Source organism: Medicago truncatula, chromosome 3 (assembly GCF_003473485.1).
Source record: "Medicago truncatula cultivar Jemalong A17 chromosome 3, MtrunA17r5.0-ANR, whole genome shotgun sequence".
Lineage (NCBI taxonomy): Eukaryota > Viridiplantae > Streptophyta > Magnoliopsida > Fabales > Fabaceae > Medicago > Medicago truncatula.
Genome location: NC_053044.1, coordinates 16,075,253 through 16,100,629, shown reverse-complemented (window position 1 = coordinate 16,100,629; position 25,377 = coordinate 16,075,253). Strand labels below are relative to the sequence as shown.

At 35.3% G+C, this 25,377-nt stretch overlaps 3 protein-coding genes across 4 annotated transcripts; all 3 read right to left on the bottom strand.

Annotated features, from left to right (window-relative positions):
- Positions 1–1,534: 1,534 nt before the first annotated feature.
- Positions 1,535–7,292, bottom strand: LOC120579676 (uncharacterized). The gene is made up of 2 exons (XM_039832342.1): positions 6,220–7,292; positions 1,535–2,279 (listed from the first exon to the last, which is right to left on the bottom strand). The coding sequence occupies exons 1-2, from the start codon at positions 6,692–6,694 to the stop codon at positions 1,837–1,839; spliced, it is 918 nt and encodes a 305-aa protein (XP_039688276.1). The 5' UTR covers positions 6,695–7,292; the 3' UTR covers positions 1,535–1,836.
- Positions 6,842–7,622, bottom strand: LOC120579516 (uncharacterized). Its single transcript, XM_039831931.1, has 3 exons — positions 7,491–7,622; positions 7,297–7,449; positions 6,842–7,210 (listed from the first exon to the last, which is right to left on the bottom strand). The coding sequence occupies exons 1-3, from the start codon at positions 7,620–7,622 to the stop codon at positions 6,842–6,844; spliced, it is 654 nt and encodes a 217-aa protein (XP_039687865.1).
- A 9,471-nt stretch (positions 7,623–17,093) lies between these two features.
- LOC11406357 (hydroxymethylglutaryl-CoA lyase, mitochondrial) lies at positions 17,094–22,225 on the bottom strand. Of its 2 annotated transcripts, XM_003599632.4 has the most exons (9): positions 22,021–22,225; positions 21,030–21,221; positions 20,650–20,857; positions 20,273–20,452; positions 19,793–19,873; positions 19,556–19,719; positions 18,920–19,056; positions 18,269–18,384; positions 17,510–17,758 (listed from the first exon to the last, which is right to left on the bottom strand). In XM_003599632.4, the coding sequence occupies exons 2-9, from the start codon at positions 21,194–21,196 to the stop codon at positions 17,510–17,512; spliced, it is 1,302 nt and encodes a 433-aa protein (XP_003599680.1). In that variant the 5' UTR covers positions 21,197–21,221; positions 22,021–22,225. The 2 variants fall into 2 exon arrangements, with proteins under 2 accessions (XP_024635811.1, XP_003599680.1); XM_024780043.2 differs by lacking the exon at positions 22,021–22,225 and having other exon boundaries at positions 17,094–17,758; positions 21,030–21,196.
- Between the last annotated feature and the right edge of the window lie 3,152 nt (positions 22,226–25,377).

Here is a 25,377-nt window from a genome sequence, read left to right as displayed (position 1 = left end):
CAAACAAAATATTTTACAGGGGTGAAAATAAAAAATGACCTATATTACATAGTAAAGCACTATTAACACCCCTGTAAAATTGTAGTAAATGTTTTTAAACTATTTTTAGTATATCAAGATAGTCTCTAGATTATCATTCTCTGTCTTATTTCTAAAGGAAATGAAAAACTAATTTGATTGATCAACAATAAAAATTTAAAGGTTATTTAGAATATTTATATAGTTGAAGGACTAAATTTTTAAATGAGTGATAGTTTAAGAACCAAAATAATAGTTTATTCTAATAATATGTGTACCTGATCCATAGGTGAGGGTGAAGAGAGCAAACAAAGCTCCCACTGTTAGTATAATGTTTCCGAGCTTCATGATGATATTTGCTCAAACACACAAAATAATTTCAAATAGAATTGAAAATGTTAAGACAATGTCAAAATCAGAGAATCAAACATATGGATAATGATTTTCACTCAATATTACCTTAGCTGAATTTTTTTATACATTAACGTTGCTGCAATTCATCTTTCATTTCAGTGTTACTATTTATTTGATTTTTTACAATAGTTGATATGAGTATCAAAGACATTGATTGTCAATGATTTTCTTTGACTTTTTTATTTTATTTTTTTTAAGAATTTCCATTGTAGAAGATTGATACAAAACTAAAACTTTGACTCTCGTAATTAAATTTATTTTTGCATTTATTATTTCGACATTTCAATTTATGTTGCAATTAGACTTCATTCAAAACTTATTTTAAATTTTTACTATTTTAATCTGTGCTACTTATATTTAAAATTTGAAGAATAAACTTGAAAAATTACGATGATTTGTCTATATTTTTGACATTTTTTAGGTGTAATAAATTAACATAACAATTTCCATTTCAATTATCCTTAATCTGATCGATTTGTGTGGAGATCTTTTCTTTGAAGTTATTAAGCGTGCTTTATTTTGGTTTTATGTGGGTGTGATATCGAAGTTATTGGTTTGATACAAAGATCTATAGATATTTTGTTAGAATCCAGAAGTCCTAGCTCAACTGGCAAATGCCGAAATTGTTAGGCTGGATACCATGACCGGGGTTTGAACCCCGGTACCTCCACTTATGTGTGTGAATTTATAATGGCTTTGCCATTTCGTCTATCTACCAAAAAAAAAAAAAACATGCATGAATCCTTTTTTTTTTTTTTTTTTTTTTGGTTAGGTAACCTAGTGGCTAGAATTTCACTTTTAAAGTGAATAAGTGGGGTGTTCGGGGTTCGAACCCCGGCCCCTGCATATAATAATGCATTGTCCCTGCCAACTGAGCTATGCTCACGGGGACGAATCCTTTTCTTTTACTAGTCAAGATCTGGCTGTTTACCCAGCGTGATACATAAATGAGAAGTACTTGATAGCACGACAAATTAAGAAGCACGAATATATTCGACAATGTTTTAAGCCGTTTGATGAAACTTTTTCTTTTTATTAATTATTTATTTTCTGCTAATATTTTCTCCCTTCTGCATGATTTTTTTTTTTTTTTTTAACAAGCCAAAATGAAATTATATTACCAAAAGCGATAGCAATCTCTTCGCACAAGGTGTGCCAAAAGACCACTAACAACAACACAAAGAGAACAACACAGTAACAAAGTCAAGAGGAAACAACCTCCGGTGATTAGCCAAAGCCCAAACAAACCATAGGACTTGACCACCACATCTGAGTTCCAAAAACAAAAGTGGCATTTTTAGCTTTCAGCCAAGCTAAAGATAACAACATAATTTTATCAAGTAATCTAGGAACCTCAGTAAACACATTTTTAAACAAACGAATATTACGCTCATTCCAAATCACCTAAGATGCCAGAAGCCATATTAACTGAAGAAAAGACCTCCTAGCTTTGCCAAAACCTGCCAAACCAGTGAACTGCACAAAGTGATGAGAAATAGTGTTGGAGTCAACCCCAGCACAACCTAACCAGTGCCGCACCTGCTCCCATAAAACCGTAAAAAAAGGGCATGAAAGAAATAAGTGATCTGCTGTCTCAATCATACCACACCCTGCCACACACCAAGCCGTGTCTAACTGTAAGATACCACGTGCTGCCAAATTTGCTCTCGTCGGTAACCGATCCCTAATGAGACGCCAAGCGGAGATTGAAATCTTCAAAGGAACCTGATGATGCCAAACCAAATCCAAAGCACTATCCCTGTTGGGATTGGCAGACGCTGCAAGGACCTCATAAGCACCTCGAACTGTGAAACCTCCAATGGGGTCAGGAAGCCAAACCCAAGAATCTGAAATATTAGGAACCAAAGAAACATCAAGTATTAAGGCCCTACACTCCTCTAATAAAACCTCCTCCCACGCCCACAACCTCCGTCTCCAACTCCACCCCTCCCCACCTCGCAACAACCTCAAGGAAAACATGTTAGCTACAGAAATATCTTTATTCACAGCTAAACAAAACAACCTTGATGAGTCATTATTATATCTATTTTATCCATAATATTTAGTATTGTTTTATTTAGATTTTAGTTATATTTATATTTATAATATTTCCTTTTTGAATTATATTACTACAATTGCATATTTTATATTTCAGGAATGAATATTGGATGAATTGAGTCTTGGAGCAAAAGAAAGAGGATTGGAGCTGATTCGGTGCAGAAATACGAAGATTCGATGACAAAATATGTCTCCCCCAAAGTCAAAACCTTGGCACGGCCCGTGCTAGGCTTGGCACGGCCGTGCTACCTTCCAATGCCTCTTTTGTTGCTTTTGCTTAGATTTTAAGCTACTCTATTTTTAGCCCGAATGTAATAGCTTAGATTTTAAGTCGAACAAATGCTATAAATAGAGTAGCCATCCATCACAAATAATCATCTTTTCTTGGAATACAATATGTGACAATTGTCTTTCTAATAAAAGTTCATTTACTTTCTTGTTATTTACTTTTATGCTTTCTCTCTTCTTCTCCTTGTCTACGATGAACATTAGTGAGTAGACTTCTCTTGTCTTGGGATTTTTGGATAAGTCTAATGACATAATCCTAATCAAACCAAGCTTTAAACCTTAATCTTATGTAACCCTAATTCCTTATCTAAATTCACCGCTTTAACATGGATCAACCATTATCAAACTGTGGAAACGAAAGTGGAGGGTTTGATAATTGTTTATCCATCATCTCAAATATCAATTCATAAAACGAAAGTGGAGCTTTGATATTCGAACAAGTGAATTTAGACAAAGATTGTAAAGGCAGCGAAATAGTCTTTACAATCTTTGAGACATATAGTTTCGATCTTCAAGGGAACTAATAATGATCAAGTCAGCGAAATAGGCTTGGTTGTTAGAGGAACCAAAATCTAATAGTAATCAAGTCAGCGAAATAGGCTTGGTTGCTAGAGGAACAAAAGAAACTGTCTTGAGAAATTAGATCTAACATAAGGTTATAAGTTTAATAGTTTGGTTTGTGAAGGACTTGTCATTAGGATGAACCAATAATTCCAAGGCTTTTATCTTTTCTTTTATTTTCTTTTAATTAAAAACCCAAACTTTTCTATCTTATAAACCTTTAGTCTAATCATTATCTAAAGTTGATTGAATTCATAACTCCCTGTCGGAACGATACTCTTTTCATACTACTTCGGTAAGACCGTGCACTTGCGGTTTTATCTCATCAAACCTCGGAAACAACTCTCTAAGAGGCGCTTCGCCACACCACCAGTGATGTCAAAACAATGTATCAGTCCCATTGTAACGCCCTAGTCGTTATTTTATTATTTTTAGAATTAGTTAGAGTCTTTTGTGTGTTTTTAATTAATATATGTGCTATATGTGGTGTGTAGTATTTATTTATATAATTTATTTAATATAAATAGAATAATATGAATAATGGAATTATTTAGGAGTTTGGGGAATAATTAGAAATTAATAGTAATAAGGGAGGTTTTAATGAAAAAGGAGAAGTTATAGTTTTAGGGAGTTACGGAAAGAAAAGTCAGAAAACAGTTTAACGTGCAAACAAGTGGAGAGGAGAAAAGCTAAGGCAAGGAGAGAAGACCAAGAGAGAAGAACTTAGGAACTGATTTGCTGTGCTATTTGTCTTTGCAATTCTAAGGTAAGGGTGGGATTATCTTTCAATAGTCATAATATGTAATTTCTGAAAATTAATCAATTAAACTGTTCTTAAGGTAAAATTGGGAAAATAATGGTTAATGATGATTTTGAAAGAAAAGGTGTAAGAAGCAGGTTTATAATGTTGTACTTGGATGATTAGTATGATTTCTTAATCCATGTTGTTGATATTGATCGTAATTGAAATGAAAATAGAATATGATGGATGAATTTTGGAAGTTCTGTATGAATGCTTGATTGGGCTGAATTGTTGTTGTTGATGTTTAGTTGTTGTTCCTGTTGATGTCTGATTGTATATAGGACTTGTAAACATTTCTAGAAAACGTTTTGGGTGATCAGGGGATTAAAACTGGGTTTTTGGAGTGAGGAGAAGTCTGAAAATCGTAACTTTTACCCCGCCCAGAAGAGTGGTCGCTTAAGCGAAGTACCCGTCGCTTAAGCGAACATTCATGTAGCTGCCCAGAAATTAGATTTTACCCGTTCGCTTAAGCGAACAGTGAGCGAGCTGGTAAGCGAAAATTGAATTTGATTTTGCCAAGAATTCGCTTAAGCGAGCCGTGAGCGACCCGTAAGCGAACTGAACCCAGACCTACTCTAAGCTGGTCGCTTAAGCGAACTAGCCGTCGCTTAAGCGAACTGAGTGTTAGTCAGCCTTTTTCTGAACCTTGCTTCGTGCACTAAGGGATCCTTTTGAGTACTTCTAGGTGTTCCTTCTAGCTTGTATAACCTTTGTATAGACATAAAATCCTACTTAATTTATGATGATATTTAGTTGGTTAAATTTTATGAATTTTGAAGATGTTGGAATACTTGAATCAAGTGAATGAAACATGTTGCATTAAGGGGTGGTGAGTCATATGAGTACATATGCATTTGTCGTTGAGTTGTATGCAGATATACACAAGTGGAGTCAGTTGCATAAGCATAAAAACGATGAGGACTTCGGTCCTGGAACGCTTTGTCGTTCAAAATGATGGAACACTATGTTGTTCAAAACGATGTTAATGATGAGGACTCATGTCCTGATAAAAGAATGTTTTAACCATTCTATAAAGATGAGGGCTTCGGCTCTGTTATGGTACCACATGCATAGTTGCATTTGTTGAGGAGTCTTAGTAGAGTTGTCATGTCCTGCATGAGTCTTAGAGGTGAAGTCGGGTTGTTGCATGAGTCGTTGCTTACTGTTTATATTACTGTTGGATGTTGAAGTTGCTAATGATGTTATACTATAATTGATGAATGATTATGATGATAGGGTGTTAGATTCATTTATGTTATTATATATTATTATTATTGTTTGAGAATCTCACCCCTTCTGCTTGAAAATGTTTCCCTTCCTATGGGTAACTTGCAGGTGATCCTGAGTAGTAGGTGGTGGCTCACAGTGTCTAGGGCTCTGATACGTGGGATGGGATTTTATTGCTTGAATTCTTTCCTATGTATCAATTTTGAAATATTGCTGATGTAGCCCTTTGTGATTGAATTTTATGTTGAAATGACTTTTATGCCAAGAATAATTATTGTAGACTTATTGATGTTACAAATATTCCGCTGCAAGTTTAATGACAATTTTATGAATGACGTTTGATTAAATAGATTTTTATATACACTCTATTTAGAAGATTTTAAATGAAGAAATGTGGCATGCCCGTTGTGATTACTCTGATGATTGATGTATTATTATTATTTTAATTGATTTTGGGAAACGGGGTGTTACACCCATCACCCACCTTCCGACGCACACTATCACCAAACCAACTACCCCCTACACCACCATCCCCATCTCGAATCCTCCCTACCTCCCTCCACCAAGAAGAACAACTCCGGCCCCCCACCTCCAACCTCCCACCCACCTCGCCATAACAGGCGACAAGAACACTATACCATAAACCTACTTTATCGACCAACATCCTCCAACACCATTTACCTAACAATGCAAAATTAAACTCCCTCAATCTCCTAACCCCCAACCCTCCAGACTCCTTAGAAGAACATAAAGTATTCCAACCTATCCAAGTAATTTTCCGACGGTCCTCACCCCCCCCCCCCAAAAAAAAAAAAAATTATTCAACAAAGATTCAATGGAAGAGATTATACCTAATGGAGCTTTAAAGAAGGAAAGAGCATAGACAGGCAAAGAAGTCAGAACTGCTTTCAAGAGGACTAAGCGACCACCGAACGATAAAAACCGGCTATTCCAACCAGACAGTCTAGATTTAATTTTATTCACAACAGGGTCCCAAAACGACAAACGACGCGGATTACCCCCAATAGGAAGACCAAGGTACATGAAAGGAATCTTGCCCACTTTACAACTCAACACTAAAGCCGCCTCAACCAACCAAGACTCGGAAATATTAACACCAACTAACAAACTTTTATTAAAATTAACCTTCAAACCCGACATGGTCTCAAAAATGACAAGAGTAGCACGGAGAGTCCGAACATTGGCCCAGCTTTTCTTACCTAACAACAAAGTATCGTCAGCAAATTGTAAATGAGAGACTCTCACCGGATTAACCGTCCCAACCGAGTACCCTGTAAACAAGTGATTGTCAACCATAGCTTTCATCAAAATATTCAAACCCTCAGCTGCCAGAAGGAACAAAAAAGGTGACAGAGGATCCCCCTGCCGGAGACCCCTCTTAAGCGGGAATTCATCTGTAGGGCTGCCATTAACTAACACAGAAGCTGTAGCGGTACTAACACATTCTCTAATTCATTTCCTCCACAACACCGGAAAAGACATGCACTGCAAAACCTCATCAAGATAACCCCAATCGACCGGATCGTACCCCTTTTCAAAATCCACTTTAAATAACATGAGATCCTTCTTAAACTTGCTTGCTTCATCAACAACCTCATTAGCAATCAGAATACCGTCCAGAATTTGACGCTTATTTACAAAGGCCGACTGCGTATCAGACACAACACTGCCAATAACTAATCTAAATCTATTAGCTAATAATTTCGCAATGATTTTGTATAAACTCCCCACCAGAGAAATCAGGCGAAAATCATTCAATCTTTGAGGGTTGTCCACTTTTGGGATAAGAACAATAAAAGTAGTATTGATGCCTTTTGCCAGCTTTCCATTGCGATGGAATTCAGACACAAACCGCATAATATCAACTTTCAAAACACTCCAAAACTCCTTAATAAACCAAAACTTACCCCGTCAGGACCCGAACTTTTATAGCTATCATAGTCCCAAATCGCCTCTTTGACTTCATCAACCGAAAAAGGTTTAACCAAACCTCCACCCTCAAACACAGACAGCTTCTGAAACCGAAGACTAGAAACACTCGGACGCACCACATTTTGCGACTTGAAATGTTGAGCAAAATGAGTGAAAATAGCATTCTAACAGGCTCCACTCCTTCAATTCGCACATCCTCAACCAACACAGAACAAATAGTGTTAAAACGTCGACGAGAAGACATAATAGAATGGAAAAACTTAGAGTTCGCATCCCCCGCACGGAGCCACTTGCTCCGCATGATTGTTGTGTCGTGTGCTAAGGACTCGTGTTATATAGCACTTCTCTACATAAATACAACTGGCCTTTGGATTAGTTTTTCTCATTATTTTATGAAAATTACATCACTGGCCTTGTTATATTAATTTCTAACATTCACAATCATCCTCTCGTCTAAAAAAATGGAGAACCTGAACATTAATGATGATAGCGGCGCTAATAGCTCCTTGCCGAAATTGTCCTAAGCTGAGCTATTAGACTTATGTCATGTCGGGCGTGTGATGGTCAACAAACCAATCCTTGATGGCAGTCGTCCTTGATTGCTAGATAACAATATGATCATCAAGAAAGTAGTGGTTGGGGAGGAAGGATCCTTTGGCAATTCCGATGAACACAACAGATATATGGGTCCAGGTCGACCAGCTTCCTTTTGGATTTATGGATGTATTAGTGGGTGTTGAGGTTGGGTGCCATATCGGTAGGATGGTTAGATTCGATGAGGATAACAACTATCGCCCTTGGAGACGACAGTAAACAATCGAGATTTGATCAAGTGTGAGAATATCTTACATAATACAAACACCAGTTGTTGTTTAGCTTAACCCTAAAAAACAAAAGTTGAATCTCCGAACATACTTTAGTACAAATGCTGAATATTACTTAGTACAGGTTGTTGTTATAAAAAAATACACAAACAAAATTAATAGATTGCAATCGACAATGAATGGTGTATTCATTTAGTAGCATAATAGACTTTGACATAATCAACTAAAATTAGAGACTTTTACTATATTAACCCCTTATCTCTTATTTCAAACACAGCTTTAATTGGAAACCTCTCAAAAGTTGTAGCCTTTGCTAGCATTTCAAACTTTGTCATCATAAAGAAACTCAATGTTACTCTTCATCCTCCCAAAGCTTCCAAGATCATTGAAGTCATTTGGAGACCTCCTATTCCTCAGTGGGTTAAATGCAACATTGATAGGTCTTCAACTAATCAATCTTCTGCTTGTGGATGTATTTTCAGAAACCATGATTCAAATTTCCTCTTATGTTTTGGGGAGAACACAAGAGTTGGTAATGCTCTACATGTTGAGCTATCAGGGACTATGAGAGCTATAAAGTTAGCCAAACAATAATTCCACATGAATTAAGAGCACGAAATTCATCATTAAAAATCACAAAAAGTCTTAATTCACAATAATCACTTATGACCCATAATTAAAAAGATGAAGTTATAGCTTAATTGATAAAAGGAATCTATCCCCCTTAGCTCTAGGTCTTGAATCCACTAGCTTAAGCTTCAATCTCCCCCTAGCTCTTCAAACCCCAAGCTTTCTCTAGCATCCTCTTCTTTTCTCTTGTGATCTACTTTCTCTCTCTACCTCTTATGTTTGTGAAATGAAAATAATAAATGGCTTAACATAGTTTTCTCATTAAGAGTTATGATTAGATAGTCATCTCTTAATTGGGCTAGGTTTCTAATTGTCTTGATGGGTTCAACATTCTTACTAACTAATTCACAAAAGTTACTACTCACTTAATCCGCTAAAACACCGAATAATTATCATCTCTAAATAGTAACTTAGCAAAAATAATTATTCTCACTAAAATACCAAAAATAACCTTCTTAATGAAAATAACTAATTTACCCCTTAATCTAAAAATGACTAAAATACCCTTCTAGGGCAAAAATCCACAAATCCCAAATAAATACAAACAAAACAATAAATCACACATAAACATATATAGTTACATATAATAAATAATTAAAATAATTCTGGCGAAAAACAGGTTATTACATGTATCGTTGTTTCCCTCGGGATTCACCGGTTCGAGAATCGGAACTGTTTGACTTTGGAGAATTTGGATTGTTAAACGCGGTGCTTGAGAGGTGCAGGAACGACTCGCGAAGGTTCTCCTGTGAGTTCCAGCCATTACTTCGGGGATAGGAGCAGTAACTATTAACCGTTGCGGTGGAGGAACGTGTAACTGATAATAGTTACGGCGGGGATGCGCATAACAAAAAACGGTTACGGTGGAGGATCGTTGGACCATGGCGGTTTCACGAACGGTCCTCTCCTTCTAGTGCCAAATGATATGTCCGGTGATAACAGTTGAGTAGCAACGGTGGTAGAGAATGCTTTGATGGGACAGTACCGACTTCCAGCATGGTGGCGATGAATCTTCGTGGTGGAACGAAAGGTGCTTGCAGGCACATTAGCACTCTGATTCTCAACTCAGTAATGGAACTGAGAAACAGTTTGTAAGAAGTGTTGTGAAAAGTGATGTGTACCTTGAGGGTGAAGCAAGTTCACCCTTATATAGGCGCGCTTAAGTCATAACCGTCTCCAGGTTATGAGGCGTATGATTAGGGACAGAGCAGGACACGTGTATGGTGATCCTTGCGCGAGGGTCCGCTCCTATGTGGTAAGATATACGCAAGCTAGAGTGCTACTTTGAGTGCGGAGCCTTAACGCAGTGTATCTTATGCCACGTGTCGTCGTGCGGTTTGTCTTCTGACCGGTCCAGAACATTAATACTAACAATTGTCTTGTAATATGAATAATTAACATTGAATGCATTTATACATTAAGGCAATTAAGTATACAAAAACAGAACAATATTCATTCATTCAAATTGATAGAATACATCAGATACAATAATGACATCGCTAAAAATGTATAGGGTGAATCTGCTAACAATCTCACAACACCCAAGTTAATAGCATACAACGACAAAATGCCAACCAATAATACGATAAAATCTAAATTACCAAAATACCCATGCTTCTGGATCTGCAACGTTGACGTCCAAATCATTGATTGAATATGTGATTGATTGAAGCTGATCTTTCAATATGAACCAAATGAACACCGCAACAAGATGCAAAATTAAATGTCACACAAGATGACGAACAACACAACACCGCACTCAGACGGCGAAATCACAAAAAGTCACAAAAGAAAAAACTTGATATATGTGTGATAATCACTTATTTAGATCAGAAAAAATGGGGAAAACATGCAGATATGTCAAAAAAATGACCTAAAATCACCCCTCCTCAATAAGTGAAAAAGAATGAAAACTTAGAGAGAAGTTGAAGTTTCTCTCGCTAAAAAACTAGGACCGCCTATCATAGTGGCAGTTTTGTTATGTAAATATCATTTACCTTTATGGTGTATCTTTCTTAATATTTGTAAGTATTAGGCTTAATTGCTATTTTCTTCCCTTAAATATTTTTTTAGTATCGCTTTGGTTCCATAAGTAATAAAAAGTCTATTTGAGTCATTTAAATTAATTTTCATTACACTTTTTGGTCCCTTCCGTTAGGGTTGTGAAAAAACTGTTAAGGGGTTAACCCCAAATGTCTCAGGTGGGCCAATATTATAGGTGATCCACCAAAGGCCTAAGTAATATTTTTAATCTCAACCGTTTGATATTTTTTACGGAAAAACAACCATTAGATCATACATGTCTACAAGATCTAACAATGTGTCACCAACACTTAATTTATCTACTACATTTCTTTATCTTCTTCATTCCTTCTATTCTTCATCTTCATCATCAGTTTGATACATTCATCATAAAATCCAAACAAACCCACGAAGAAAAAAAATCATTTATGTCTCATTCTTCATTTTCACACATTCAAATTTCCCAAATTCTTCAATTTTTAAAATTTTCTCTCATAAGATAAGATGTCTGGCCGAGGAGGGAGGTAAATGAAAAGGAAGAACCCTCTACGGTTTTGGTGGTTGAAGAAGACAAAAAAAAATAAATTATGTTGTTTCTATATAATTGTTATATTTTAACTAGATTTTTTTTTTTTGACAAGAATATTTTAACTAGATATATGCACTAAATTATAAACATAAATTTTATACAAATTAAATATATTTCATAAAAAAAAAAAAATTAAAATTTGATTATGTATCTAGTTTTAAGGATAAAATCAGACAAAATTATAATCATCGACATGCGATCATATATTTTTTTTTTAGAATGGGGCATGTGAACATATTTTTATTTTTTAAATGGATCATGTGAACATATTTATAATTTAATATATATATATATATATATATATATATATATATACCAATTAAATATGTTCAATAAAAAATTAGGATTTGATTACATACCTAGTTTAAAGGATAAAATCAAAAAAAATTATAATCATTGACATATGAACATATTTAAATTTACTAAATATATGTAGTAAATTAACATAGATTTTATACCAATTAAATATGTTCAATAAAAAATTTGGATATGATTACATACCTAGTTTATAGGAAAAAATCAAAAAAGCTATAATCTTCGACATGTGAACACATTTATAATTTTTATTTATAATGTTAATTTCTATTTTTAATATATTTTTTTTAGATTATACTTGAGTGTGTGATGTCATCCCAAGTACACTTAATAAAGGAAAATGATTCATAGACATCCTTTCTCATACCACTCTTGTATACCCCCCATATGACAGGGTATATTGGTAATTTCGCAAACAGTGAACCACACCCTCACTGCCTCACACTTTTTTTTTTCCTTTCTTCTCCTCAGTCCTCACTTGCCACCAACCACCGCCGTCACCACCACCATCTCCGTTGTCATTGACCAACATCATCCACTGACCATCTCCGCATCACAACCACCGCCGTCACTCAAACGTTCCCCTTCTCTCTCTCACACCCCAGTCGCCCTCAGATCCAACATCATCCGTCACTACCCTCGATCTAACTTCCATTTCCGTCCTTACCTTCACTCACCGTCACCTTCACTTTTCTCGTCGGCGCCGCAACTTTCCGTCCAGATCTGCATTAATGGGTTATGCGTTTTAAGATCTGCGTTTCAGGAAGTAACTGGTTTCAGAAAACGACCAGAAAAAAACGTTTCAGAAAACGACTGCGTGGTGGTGTTCGGTGATGAAAAAAGCGGCGGTGTCCGGTGGCTGGCGAGGCAGAGAAAGGAGAGAGGCAGAGAAAGGAGTGGATGAGCCGTGTTGTTTTCAATTGATAATTGATTAATAAAATAAATAATAAATAAAATAAAGATTATTTTATGACATTTTTCTGTACATGTGGAATGTGTATAGAGTGGTATGCCACATAGTGTGGTTCACGTATCACCACCCCTTAATAAATGTGAAAAATGGTTGGGAAATTGCAGAAACTCTTTTTCTAACGACAAACTTGTACAGCTTTCAGTAACAAAAAAACCATTTTGTTTTTGTCACTTTTACGAAAATGGATGAAAGCATCAACATCATAGGAGCTAGAAAAGAACTCATGGTTTCACCATCATCTGCTGAAAACCAAACTGTCAAAACCGCCTATTTTCTTAAACCATGCATCAGAGACGACACTTATTCTCTTACACCCCATTTCTCTATTTCCTCTCAAACCACCACAAATTTGCCATTAGAAGTGAAGTACAATGGGTGGAGAACTCCACAAGAAGAATGGAAGAAATGGGTCAAAAAATTACAACCAAAGTTTGAATTTTTATGGATCAAAATTGGAAGGTTTAATAGCAGTTATAACCCCCTAACTTTCCCAAAGATGCGATTTTGGCCCCCGAGAAAAATACTAAAAAACCATCCCCTAAATTTTGCACATGTGCCAGTTTTGGCCCCCAATGTCAATTTTGATTCGGTCTACGCTGACGTGACACCTTAAGTGATGTGCCACGTGTTATTTTTATATTATTTTTTTACCAAAAATTGGCATTGGGGGGCCAAAACTACTATAGTTGCAAAACTTATGGGGCGATTTTGTAGTTTTTTTTCTTAGGGAGTCAAAATCGCAACTTCGTGAAAGTTAGGGTGCGAAAACTGCTATTAAGCCAAACTGGAATATATCATGCAATCACAGCTTCTACTTATGAAATCAAAAGGGATGATGATTTTATTCTTGAACTTGCTAATAGATGGTGTTCCAAGACCAATACTTTTGTGTTCCCTTGGGGAGACTTAACTTTGCTTAATAGCGCCATTAATGGAAATGTCACAACAACCATAAAGAGTTTTAGAGAAATTATTTGGGCACCTTTTCAATTGGTTCAAATTTGGGCTTTAGAGAGGTTTCAAGCATTGACGCCACACCCTTATGGAAAAGGGCACCATGTTGTACCAAAGGTGGCTAGATGGGGTGGAATAGAAATGATGAAAACTAAAGTCTTGAAAAAGGTCATGGATTGTGCAGGATTTAATAATGAATTTCTGTGAAAGCCATACGAGAATTCACCATGCATTGAGGTTTTATAATGAAAAGGATATGTGGAGATATGATAGTCCTTGTTTAGATGAAGAGTTAGCGTCGTTTTCTTGATGTTTGAAAGTTTGTGAGTTGGTGTTGGTATGGAATGTAAAGAGAAGTACTTCCCTCATCGTGTCGCAATGCAATTTGGTATGGATCAAGATATTCCTGTAAGAAGGATCCTTGGATGATTTATAACAAGCCGATCGCAATACTAGATATAGATTTGCTCATTCAATTGTGTTCTAGATACTATGATTGGTGGCAGCAATCGAAATCAAGTGAGGAAGGAGATAATAATAGAATCAAGGTTGAAAACTCTGATGGCCTAACTCCACCTGGTTTTACTTCCAAGTTTGAGAAACATCAAAAGGAAGCTTCTGATGAAGAGGATCACAAATTAGTTTATGAACTATCAAGTTCCGATGATGATGAAGTAGTTGAAAATGGTAGGGCTTTGTGTAGTCCTGAATTTGGTGATTTTACATCATCAGATTGTGCTTGATGAAGATGAAATCAAGAGTCTATTTTGTGATAGAAATGGTGAGAAAGAGGAAAGTGTTGGTCCTTTGATATTAGACATCGCATTTGATACTGAAAACAGGATCCAGAAACTTAAAACAATGGGAATTAGGCTACTGATTTTGTTGTGTTTATCACTTTATCTACTGAATATTTGAAATATAGCAAATTATGGATTGCTTTTAATGAAGATCTTGTGCATTAGAAATTATTTCAATTAACGTATGAAAAGTAACATATTTCACATTTAGTAATTTCTTGATGATATTGAAACTATTAAGATGCATGGTTTATACTTTTGTTTCTAACATCTAGCTATTCATTTTTTTTTAATGGTAAAGTAATAATATATATAAACAAGAGGGATCAAGTCCCAAATAGTATAAGAGTAACAAAAACCAAACACGAGAGGGCCAACAGGAGCCTGGCTATGTGAACCAAAGGTACTCCAGAAAAATAAAACAAAAACACCAAACTTCAACCACCTTGAAAAACCGTAAGGCAAGAAACAAGGAAAACAAAAAGAAAACACCTCCTCGACAAGCCGGATAGGAGCGGCTGACTCGCCACAACACCCCAGCTGAGGACCTGAACCCACAACCCAAACACCCTACCAAAACTAGCACAGGACATGTTACGCCTCCCAATCGTATAAGAAGCATATGCTGGCAGAACTCTTACCCATGAACCACTTTCACGAAGAGAGCTTCACCCTATCTACAAGAAGCACGACAGTCGGAGTTCCTCATGCAAAAAATAATATCATATGAGAGTTCCAATAAGCCCACACAACAGCAAGTCAAACTGATATTCATAGAAAACTTTAATAATAATTTATTTAATTTAAAAATGATAAACATATGAGAAATAATAGAGAAAAGTGGGTAGTTGTTGGTAGTTGTGTTTTATTTCCAAGAATAAAATATTTTCACCCTTTAAACATTAAAAAGAGGCCTCATTTGAAATCTTTGGCGGTTTTCCTAAAGGTATATGTTCTGCTTTTAATCTCATTTGGCTCTCGTGTGTATGAGTGATTTGGAGCGAAAGAAATGCTCGGGTTTTTGATCAAAAAGAGGTCTCGTTAACACATCTGGTTGACAAAATTAAACTTCAATCATATTGGTGTCTGAAAGCGAATCGTCCTAATTTTTCTTTTACTTATCATTTGTGGTGGCTTTGTCCTTTATCTTGTTTGGGAATATTTTTGTAAAGGGGCGGATTTGACCCTTTTTCTTTCCCCATGCATTGTTATTTCTTGATGTAAACTGATACCCATTTTTGCTGGTTTTTGGCACTTCTTGTGCTTTAATTTCCAGACAGTTGAATAATATATTCTATTTTAACTTCTTAAAATAAATCAATAACGGTTAAAGATATGTTTTTACAAGGGTGGGGGGAAGGAGGTGAGGCTTGGCAGTGGCGTAGGCGGTTGTGGGTGTGGGAGGAGGATCTTTTAGAGGAGTGTAGAATGTTACTTCTTAATGTTTCTTTGCAGTCTCTTTCTTATGATGTGTGGCAGTGGTTACCGGATCCCTCAGGTGATTACTTTGTTCGTTCTATGTATGTTATGCTCACAACTCAGGAGGTACCGCAGGTTACTCAGGATGTCGATTTGATTTGGCATAAACAGGTTCTCCTAAAGGTGTCAGTCTTTGCTTGGCGGCTGCTCCGTGATCGTCCTCCTACTAAATCTAACTTGGCATCACGTGGTATAATTAATGTGGATGCTTCTATGTGTGTTTCGGGGTGTGGTCAGGTGGAGGATGCTCGTCATTTGTTGTCCCTGCTTTGGGTCATTGTGGCCTCTAGTGCGGTCGTGGATTGGTTTTGATGGTGTTGATCATCAAGAAATTTCTAATCATTTTATTCAGTTTACTCACTATACAGGTGTTATGAAATCAAGACGGTCTTTTCTTCAGCTTATTTGGCTTCTAACCGTTTGGACCATATGGAATGAAAGAAATGCTAGATTATTTAATCAAAAGGAGTCATCTTTAGATCAGCTACTAGACAAAGTAAAGTATTATTCTTTGTGGTGGTTGAAAGCCAAAAAGGCTTGTTTTGTATTTGGTGATCATATGTGGTGGTCTAGTCCTACGTCGTGTTTAAGCGTTGGATAGACTCTTTGTATCTTTTGTGAACCTTTGTTTGCGGTGGTTTCTTGGCACACCTTTTGCTGACGATATCACTTTTGCAATGTTAATATAATCCATTTTTTCTTGTTAAAAAAAGACTTTTTTAGACTTGTGCCAAACATAGGAATGTTATATTTCTCTGTTTTTTTTTTTTTTTCTGAGGGAGGAATGTAATATTTCTAACATCACTTTTGTGGTAACCTTAGCAGAGAAAATGATCCGCTCAGATTTTTTTTTTCTTTTATAAACTTATTAGTATGCTATTATTTATTTTGGTCTCTATGTTTTTTTTAAACTTTATAGGATAGGATACTGTATAACTGGCCTTCTTTTTCAACACTTATGTAAGTCTTTTAACCAAGTAAAATATAAAACAACCATGAGGATAGTTGTTAATTGATGATTTTAACTCTAAAACAATTTGTCAAAAAAAAAAAAAAAAAACTCTATAAAACAACGACAAGCACAACTTCAAAAGTAAATTTTAGTTGTTTTGTTTTATATTTATTTGACAATATTGATTTTGAAACAAAGTTAGCTGGACACATTAGTTTGTTAGTAAGGCTAATCTTGCAAAAAGATAAAATTTATCAATCTCCACTTTCCAGAATACCTTCAAAATGGAGATAAAATTTATCAATCTCCACTTTACAGAATACCTTTAAAATTATATATAATATTTTCTTTGCTCTATATTTAGAGTTCATATTGAGTCATCTAGCTAACTATACATCATACACAACTTAGTGCATGATGGATGGTTGTATAAAAATTGCAAGCTTTGACTCAAAATGAGAAGCTTGCATTTGCTATTGGCACATTATATGCATTACTATTTCCTAACTCATCAACGTGAGTGGACATTTTGTTCTTCTATAACTCTGAAAAAAATAAAATACACATGAAACATATAGAATGATATCCCATTGGTTGAATCACCTGGATGTATATTATGGTACAATATATAAATCTATATATAGATGTTATCATATCTTGGAAGCATCAGCAGTGACTCGGTTAAGGGCAATGGCAGTCTTTGAGCCAGAAGGGCGCCCCAACTGCTTGCCGATGAAGTCGCCAGCTGACATGAGCTTTCCAATATCAACATTGGTTTTGATACCAAGTCCATTCAGCATGTACACAACATCTTCCGTCGCTACATTTCCTGATGCCCCCTTAGCATATGGACAGCCACCAAGACCAGCAACTGAAGAATCCACTGCACTTATTCCCATCTATTTACATGCAGAAAAACCAATAATGTCCATTAATAACTGCGACTAACAAATGATAAAAGGAAGACCCAGCTTAAAGTTAAACCTGGTTATACGGATACCTATATTCTAGAAAATATATGATCCAGATTCCTTACAGCTAGAAAATCCTAAGTTTGCCACAGTCATGTATCTCTGGCAGTCCAATCAAGATAGGATGACTCATGTTCAACTCGGTAAATCACATTCGAAGGATGCAGTTGTAACATGATTCATTTGATCTTAATCAGGCAGCCCTAAGATGCATGGCTGCGGCAAATTCAGGATTTTCCAACTGCAGAAAATCTAAATCCAAGGTATACAGTATTCATTGATGCTAGTGAATTTCCATTAATCATAGTCGTTTGATAGTTCGTTCATTAATTGCCGCTTTTATTACACATTACATATATAGAAGAGGAAAAAGCTCAATAAGTTCTACTAACCAATAAACAAAAAGAAATGAAAAATTCAAGCTGTTTGTTAACTTACTTGGAGGGAGACAAGAATATTTGGAAGGGATTGCCCATATGTGTCATGGAAGTGGACAGCAAGCTTTTCTGTTGGTACAATAGCCATTACAGCCAAAAGCATTGGAACTACGGTGCCTGATCACAATTAAAATAATAAACTCTCAGAAAGAGTATATATATTCAGGATTAAGAGGAAAAACACAGTTTGACAATTAACATTAATTCCCCAATTCTTCCTAGTCTCAATTAAATGTTTGACACTCGTTTACTACCTTATTTTCCCTTTGATTTCCGTTTTCAATTAGTTGTATAGAAAAATGGTGCAAATAACATTTATGTTATAAAATCTTTGAAAATATGAAATGGTAAGAACATTTTTATGACTATGAGTAAACAAGAAGCAAAACCCAAATTTTTCTTTTAATTTTCACTTTTGGTATTCTTCGCCGTCTCTCCGTATAGGGTATACCACAGTGTAATTGTGGTTCTTGGTTCGGCCCTGTTTGTTGTATTTTCGATTCTTTGTTTTACTTCCCTTTAGGCACATCTTGTGCTTAATTGGGTTGGTTTTTTAATTCGCTTCTTCAACAATAAAAAAAATATATGATTTTCTCAAACCAAGTACGACTGTAATTTAAAAATTAAAAAAGAAAGTCATCTAACACATTACCTGGTGTGCCTACCCCAATTGTGTCACCAAGTGAGATTTCGAAACAACCCATATCATATAGTGCTTTAGCTACATAAGCTACTTTTGATGGAGGAACTGGTCCTTCAACTGGGCATCCAACAACGCATGATACATACCTACCAAATTTAAATACAGCACTGATTGGAATAAGTACAACAGAAACAGAATTTCTCTTTCCATAAAATTTACAACATCAACACAAAGGGACTTTCACATGTGTAACTGTTAAGACCTTGACGGCTTGACCTGATTGAGTTTCAAAAATACAAAGAAGGTCTTCACCAGTGCCAAATCATCTCAAAACAACAATACAGATATAGATGTTGAGATTGGTATTAAGTATTTCATAGAATTTGAGGTCTTACGGGATAGCATTAGGAATAATGGTGATAACCAGTTCAATGTTAGAAGAAATTTTCAATTAATTTATACATGAGCCACCAAATACAGATAAGATTGCAGAGAAAAACATGTGAATCCTATAGAAAATATCAAATGGGAAAAAAAAAATTGGAATCTTTCAATCAAGCATACAAACCCACTTGCAACTTGCAAGTATATTAAAGTGGAGATATTTGATGGATGCTTAGAATAATGAAGAAACAAAATGTATACCCTCGAACTGGAATTGAGAGCTCTTTGGCAGCACGAGTGACAGCTCGATAGCGGGAAAGACTCTCTTCAATACTACAATTAATGTTTGATTTTGAGAAAGATTCAGAAGCTGATGCAAAAACAGCTACTTCTCTAGCTCCAGCAGCAACGGCAGCTTCAAACCCCTATAAATGTAAAATATAGATAAGACATCTGAATGTAAAGCTGGCAACGTATGGTTGTTTTAGATAGTTGCACCTTTAAATTAGGAGTCAGAACTGGCAATCTGATGCCTCTCAGGTTATGAACTGCTTGCATCACATCTTTTGCATCAGCCAACTGAAAGACAAAGCAAATGACATTGAAGCAGGTAAATCTCACATCACGGTGGAAATAATTGGTTAAGGATAACAACTAGTACTCTAGTTGTAATCGTATCTTTTATAATGGACAAATAGATTACAACTGTGCACTAAATGCGTAAGGTCTGTTCGGATTGAATGATTGAGGTAAAATATCTTTTTTGTTGAGCACAGATAAAAAGTGAGGGAAATCATTTTGGAAGAAAATATAATAGTTCAGTTATAAACAGAAAATGATATTTTACCATTATCTTTTAATTTATGGGATTGAGAACTAATATCATGTAAATGCACTTTGAAGAAAGTGTACCACAACAATCATTCATAATATCAATGTCAAGTTACATAAATATGACAAAGGAATTATAATATATACCTGTGGGACCCATTTGGGAGATACAAAACTAGTAGCCTCAATGACAGATAACCCAGTAGATGCTAGTCTATGAATCAATTCAATCTTTACATCTGTTGGTACAATGTTCTTCTCATTTTGTAATCCATCCCTTGGTCCAACTTCAACTATCTTAACAAACTCAGGCATACCTTTCATAAACTGCATTGCCCAGTTAAAAAATTTAAGTATCTCACATACCAACTAACCAAAGAAATATGATAAAATCACCAACTGCAATGAATTTAAACTTTGACATAAAACATAAAATGTAGATACAAAAAGAGACACCAGAGAATTATAATTTAATGGAAATAAAGAATTGTCCTTGAACAGAAAGTACTGCTGCCGTTGCATACCTTATATGCCATATCTTGCATGTCTTTGTTATTACGCTTTTGACTATACTGGTAATCTGAGGTATAAAATGAATTGTCAACGATTCCAGATTTCAACGTGTTTCTCCCTGTTGTCATGGTCCTTGGACTGAAAGAGTCACCTCGGGACATGTCTCTTGTTTGCCTTTTCCAAGGGTATGTTTCTGCTGTGTAATCCTCATTGTCTTCACTGCACAGAATATAGTCTTAAGGTTATGCTATATATATATATAATTGGCAGATAATAGGTCAGTAATACGTGAAAGGAGTTAATGTAAAGTAAAGGAGGACAAAACGAAGTTGAATGATATTAAATATATGCATAAGTATTGACTTGTACTAAGTTGCGAAATTCGACTCACTTGCAGCTATTAGATGTGCTGCAACTTCGTCCTTCAATAAAGCAGTTTCCCATACCCAAATTATCTACTTGTGGACGGCAACAACCAGATGAAAACCTCTGAACTCTGTCCATGGTACTCATGCTTGGTAGCTTGTCATGGCCAAGAGGCTCCTCCAAACTTGACATGGTGAAGTGAATGAGAGAAACGAAGCTGGAAAAAGATATTCAGAGTAAGTATCATTGTGCAACAATAACTTATTTAATATTCTTTCTACCCTTTTCACCAGGTCATTGAGCATTATATACATTCATAATCATATTAATTGTCTACTCTATACAGTGAAATCCTTGTTTTTTTAATAAGGAAAGTTTAGGGTAAGGGGTGGTGCCCCTAGTCCAAGGCAGGAAAAACCTTCAGGCTCAAAGGGCACTCACAAAAAAATTTACATTCACCTCCATCCGGGTCCAAAACATGTCTTTTTACCACTAGAACAAAACCATTGGAGTTATTATACCGGTTAAATGTTTAACAATCAAGATGTCATTGGCTAAAACTGCAAAACAAATTTGTTGTCTTTATCAGACTTATTTACATTGCAAATCATAGATACACACAAGAAAACCTTCCATAAAATGCACTCCCTCTGGTTCATGTATCTGTTCGGATGTTCGGACCAGATACATCAACTTTTGTTGACCCAATTTTCTCTTATATATATATAATCTGTTGGAACCATAAAAAAAGAACTACATTATATTGTTGGATTCTTAAATTGCATCTAATATACTTCAAAAATTGTAATTTCTTCATTTGGTTTAACATGCAAAAGAGCTAATTCAATTTCATTCCTCATTCAAATAATCACAATTGACTCCAAAGTGTGACAAATAGGCATGCAACAAATAATTCAGAGTTATGAATAAGCAATAAAGCATAATCAAATCATTCTCAATCCACCAAATTGCCTTCAAATTACAGAAAAATAAGGAATTTTAAGATGCATGCTGACCTGAAACGAATGAAAATTAGAAGAAGAAATGGAGAAAACGTTGAGGGATAGGGTTTATACGAAACCCTAGAAATTGGGGGAATTTGAATTTGGTGATGTTTACGAAGAAGAAGAAGAAGAACGCGTAAAATAAAGGTTGCGTGATGAAGTTGTGAATATTTATAAATAAATGAATAAGTTAGTTGGTTGGTGAGAGGATGGATGGTTCACCAAATTAGAATGTGGTCATTTTTAATACCAGAAGAAACGGTATGTCTGCTTTTCCTTTTCTTTTTTAGTAATGTTTCTTTTTTTCTTTTTCTTTTAGTAGAAATTTTAATGTGTTTCTTTATTATTATTTTTTTTCTTTTAGTAGAAATTTTAATTAATGTGTTTCATTATTATTTTTTTGAGAAATGATATTTGTGCAACCATTTTGGTACAACTTTTGTATAATTTTCTCTCTCATACTCACATTATGTTTTTATTCTCTCTCTACCTTTTTCTCTTTCTATTGTTTTTAACCAATGAGAAGATAGAACAACAAAGTTGTCTAAAAGGTTGTACCAAAATGGTTGTCAAAATATCACTACTCTATTTTTTTAGTTTAATGACTAGAAATTCATCTTAAGATGAATAAGTGAGAATTCAAGGTTCAAATATCAGCTCATGTATATTATATTGGAAAATGTTAACCGGTGTCCCAAGAGCACCGGTTAAAGAAGCAAGTATAGTAATTTTTGTAAATATGAAGTTTGACACTTTAATAATGATTAATCTTCTTTCAACAACTTTTGGTCAAGGTGCGTCAATTGAATTTTCTTTATACAAAAGAGTTCAACATCAAACTCATGATCATTTAATTAAAAATACAATTTTTTATTGAAACCAATAATTATTTATTTAAAATTTATATATTCAATATAAAATACACAAGTTACAATACAAACTTACTACTTTTTCTTTGTTCTTGGGACAAGTGTTACTTCAACCGGAAGGTCGCGATTAGGGTCAACTTCCTTGCCTGTTTTAAAGACGATCTCAATCGGTCACTTATTGTAACGCTCTTATTTCTATTTAAGCAATTAAACATGCGAATAATACATTTATTCAAGAAATAGAGGCTACGCCACATTCAAAATTCAAAACCGATAGACATGTATATAAACATCAACAGTTACAGCGGAATATAAACCAGAGTAATCAAAATATGTACATGTCATGAACAAATAAATCATATCCCAAAGATGAATCTCAAAAACCCAAACATACGGGTAGTCACCAACAAAACAATAATCCAAAGGAAAAATAAAATAACCTAATCTAGACACAACAAGCCTAGATCAGAGCCGACTCAACACCGATATCGGAAAAAGCTCTCGATATCCCAAGCAAAGACTCACCGAGCACTACTCCTGCACAACGTCTACTCACCCATACAGGCAAGTAGGCGGTTAAAACCACTGGGGGTAAGTATTACATTATCATAATTCAAATAACAATTAAATCGTATAATATCATGTATTTGAATAATATTAGTCATACATAAATACTTACATTACAATTTGATAGCTCATATCAACATACATCAATCATATGAGCAATTATCCATTCATAAGTATTCATTCACAATCATCAATCACAATCATTCATCTCATTTTATCACCAATCACATATATTACATAAGACTCATGTTATGATATGCACTTATTGACACATAAATGCATGTGGTACCAAATCTCCAAAAGGTCGTCACCTCCGATGATAAAACACATCGTATGTAAGGGTTCACCGCCGCCTTACATAATCTCCGAAGTAAAAGAGCTCAACCCTTTTACAACAACTCGACTATGATGCATGGACATGTATAAGGACTCGATAATGCGACAACAATTCACAATTTTAACCTCAATATATAGGACAACACCCAATTATATTGATTATCTCCACAACATTGCATTATCAAGGAAATGTAACACCCCGTTACCCAAAAGTAAATAAATAACAATAATCATCAGAGTATTTCACCAAACGGGTATGCTACTTTGCAAATTCAAAATTCCTAAATAGAAAATAAAGCTATTTAGTTCAACATCAGTCATAATTTCAAAATCATGCAGCAGAAAGTTTGCGTTTCAATAACAACAACAATGTTTTAATCTCCAACAACAACTTGGCATTAAGCCTAAACAACAATAAGTTAGCCAATGAAAAGGGCACATCAACAAGTTCCAAAATTTGATACATGAAAAGGAAAAGCAACAACAACAAAGATAATCAATATTCCCATCCCACGTATCAGAGCCCTAGACACGACGATGAGCCACCACCTACTACTCAGGATCACCTGCAAGTTACCCATAGGAAGGGCAACATTTTCAAGCAGAAGGGGTGAGATTCACAACAATAAATATAGATATTAAAATCATCAAATGAATCTAACACCCTATAACTTCAATTACATCAACTTCGCAATTATCAATATTTGTTCACAAGCCACAACAACATCATCAACACCATCCATTTAACAAGTATGTAAACAATGTATAGAATATCAACAACATCAACAGTAACAACCAGATAATAACTGAAATCAACCAAGACTCATGCAAATGACATGACCACTGCTAAGACACCATCTTAGACTTCTTAATGAAATGCAATTATGCATGTGGTACCAATCAGGACCGAGGCCCTCACCGCTTTTGAATGGTTAAAGCATTCATCAGGACCGAAGCCCTCACCGTTGTTGAGCAACTAGTGCTCCAGAACCGAAGCCCTCACTGCTGTTTTTATGCATATGCAATGGACCTACTTGTGTATATCTACATACAACTGACCATGCAATGCAACTCCATGAGACTTCTATTGATACAACATGTATGATTAATAGTTAAAACATACAATGCATTCCTCATCATCAATTAACATCCAACAAAGATTCAACCATTCAGAATGATGCACAATAAAATAAAATTATGCTTAAACAACAACGCTTAAACCTTATCATTCAAGCAAGCAAAACTGCACTCAAAACTGCACTAGCTCGCCTCGCGAGCACATCTGCTCGCCATGGCGAGTTCACAAAAATCCTAGCTCACCATGGCGAGTTCAAGGCGAACTCGAGGCGAGTGAAAATCAGGTGCTCTCGGGAAAAAGTGACATTTTCTCACTCAAACTCCATTTCTAAGTTCCCTATTCATCTTTTTAACCTGAAACTTCCACCATTCATCATTAAAATCATCTAGGTACCTTAAACCATTCCCAAAACATCTTATAACAACTTTTCAAAAATCACATTTTGCCTGGGTTTACTCGCGATGGCGAGTTGTATTGCTCGCGAGGCGAGTGATGATGTTGTTCACTCGCGAGGCGAGA

Excerpts from the sequence above, each read along its gene's own strand:
- LOC11406357 (XM_003599632.4), bottom strand. The coding sequence starts at position 21,196 with ATGTCAAGTTTGGAGGAGCCTCTTGGCCATGACAAGCTACCAAGCATG. Across the intron at positions 19,720-19,792 it reads TTCTGACTCCTAATTTAAAG|GGGTTTGAAGCTGCCGTTGC; the intron begins GTGCAACTATCT and ends TTACATTTATAG. Across the intron at positions 19,057-19,555 it reads CTCTCAATTCCAGTTCGAGG|GTATGTATCATGCGTTGTTG; the intron begins GTATACATTTTG and ends TAAATTTGGTAG.
- LOC120579676 (XM_039832342.1), bottom strand. The coding sequence starts at position 6,694 with ATGAAAGCTATGGTTGACAATCACTTGTTTACAGGGTACTCGGTTGGG. Across the intron at positions 2,280-6,219 it reads CTTCTTTAAAGCTCCATTAG|ATTCTTGGGTTTGGCTTCCT; the intron begins GTATAATCTCTT and ends CTAATATTTCAG.
- LOC120579516 (XM_039831931.1), bottom strand. The coding sequence starts at position 7,622 with ATGCGGAGCAAGTGGCTCCGTGCGGGGGATGCGAACTCTAAGTTTTTC. Across the intron at positions 7,450-7,490 it reads GAATTGAAGGAGTGGAGCCT|TCGCAAAATGTGGTGCGTCC; the intron begins GTTAGAATGCTA and ends CAACATTTCAAG. Across the intron at positions 7,211-7,296 it reads AAAGTTCGGGTCCTGACGGG|CTGGCAAAAGGCATCAATAC; the intron begins GTAAGTTTTGGT and ends CGCAATGGAAAG.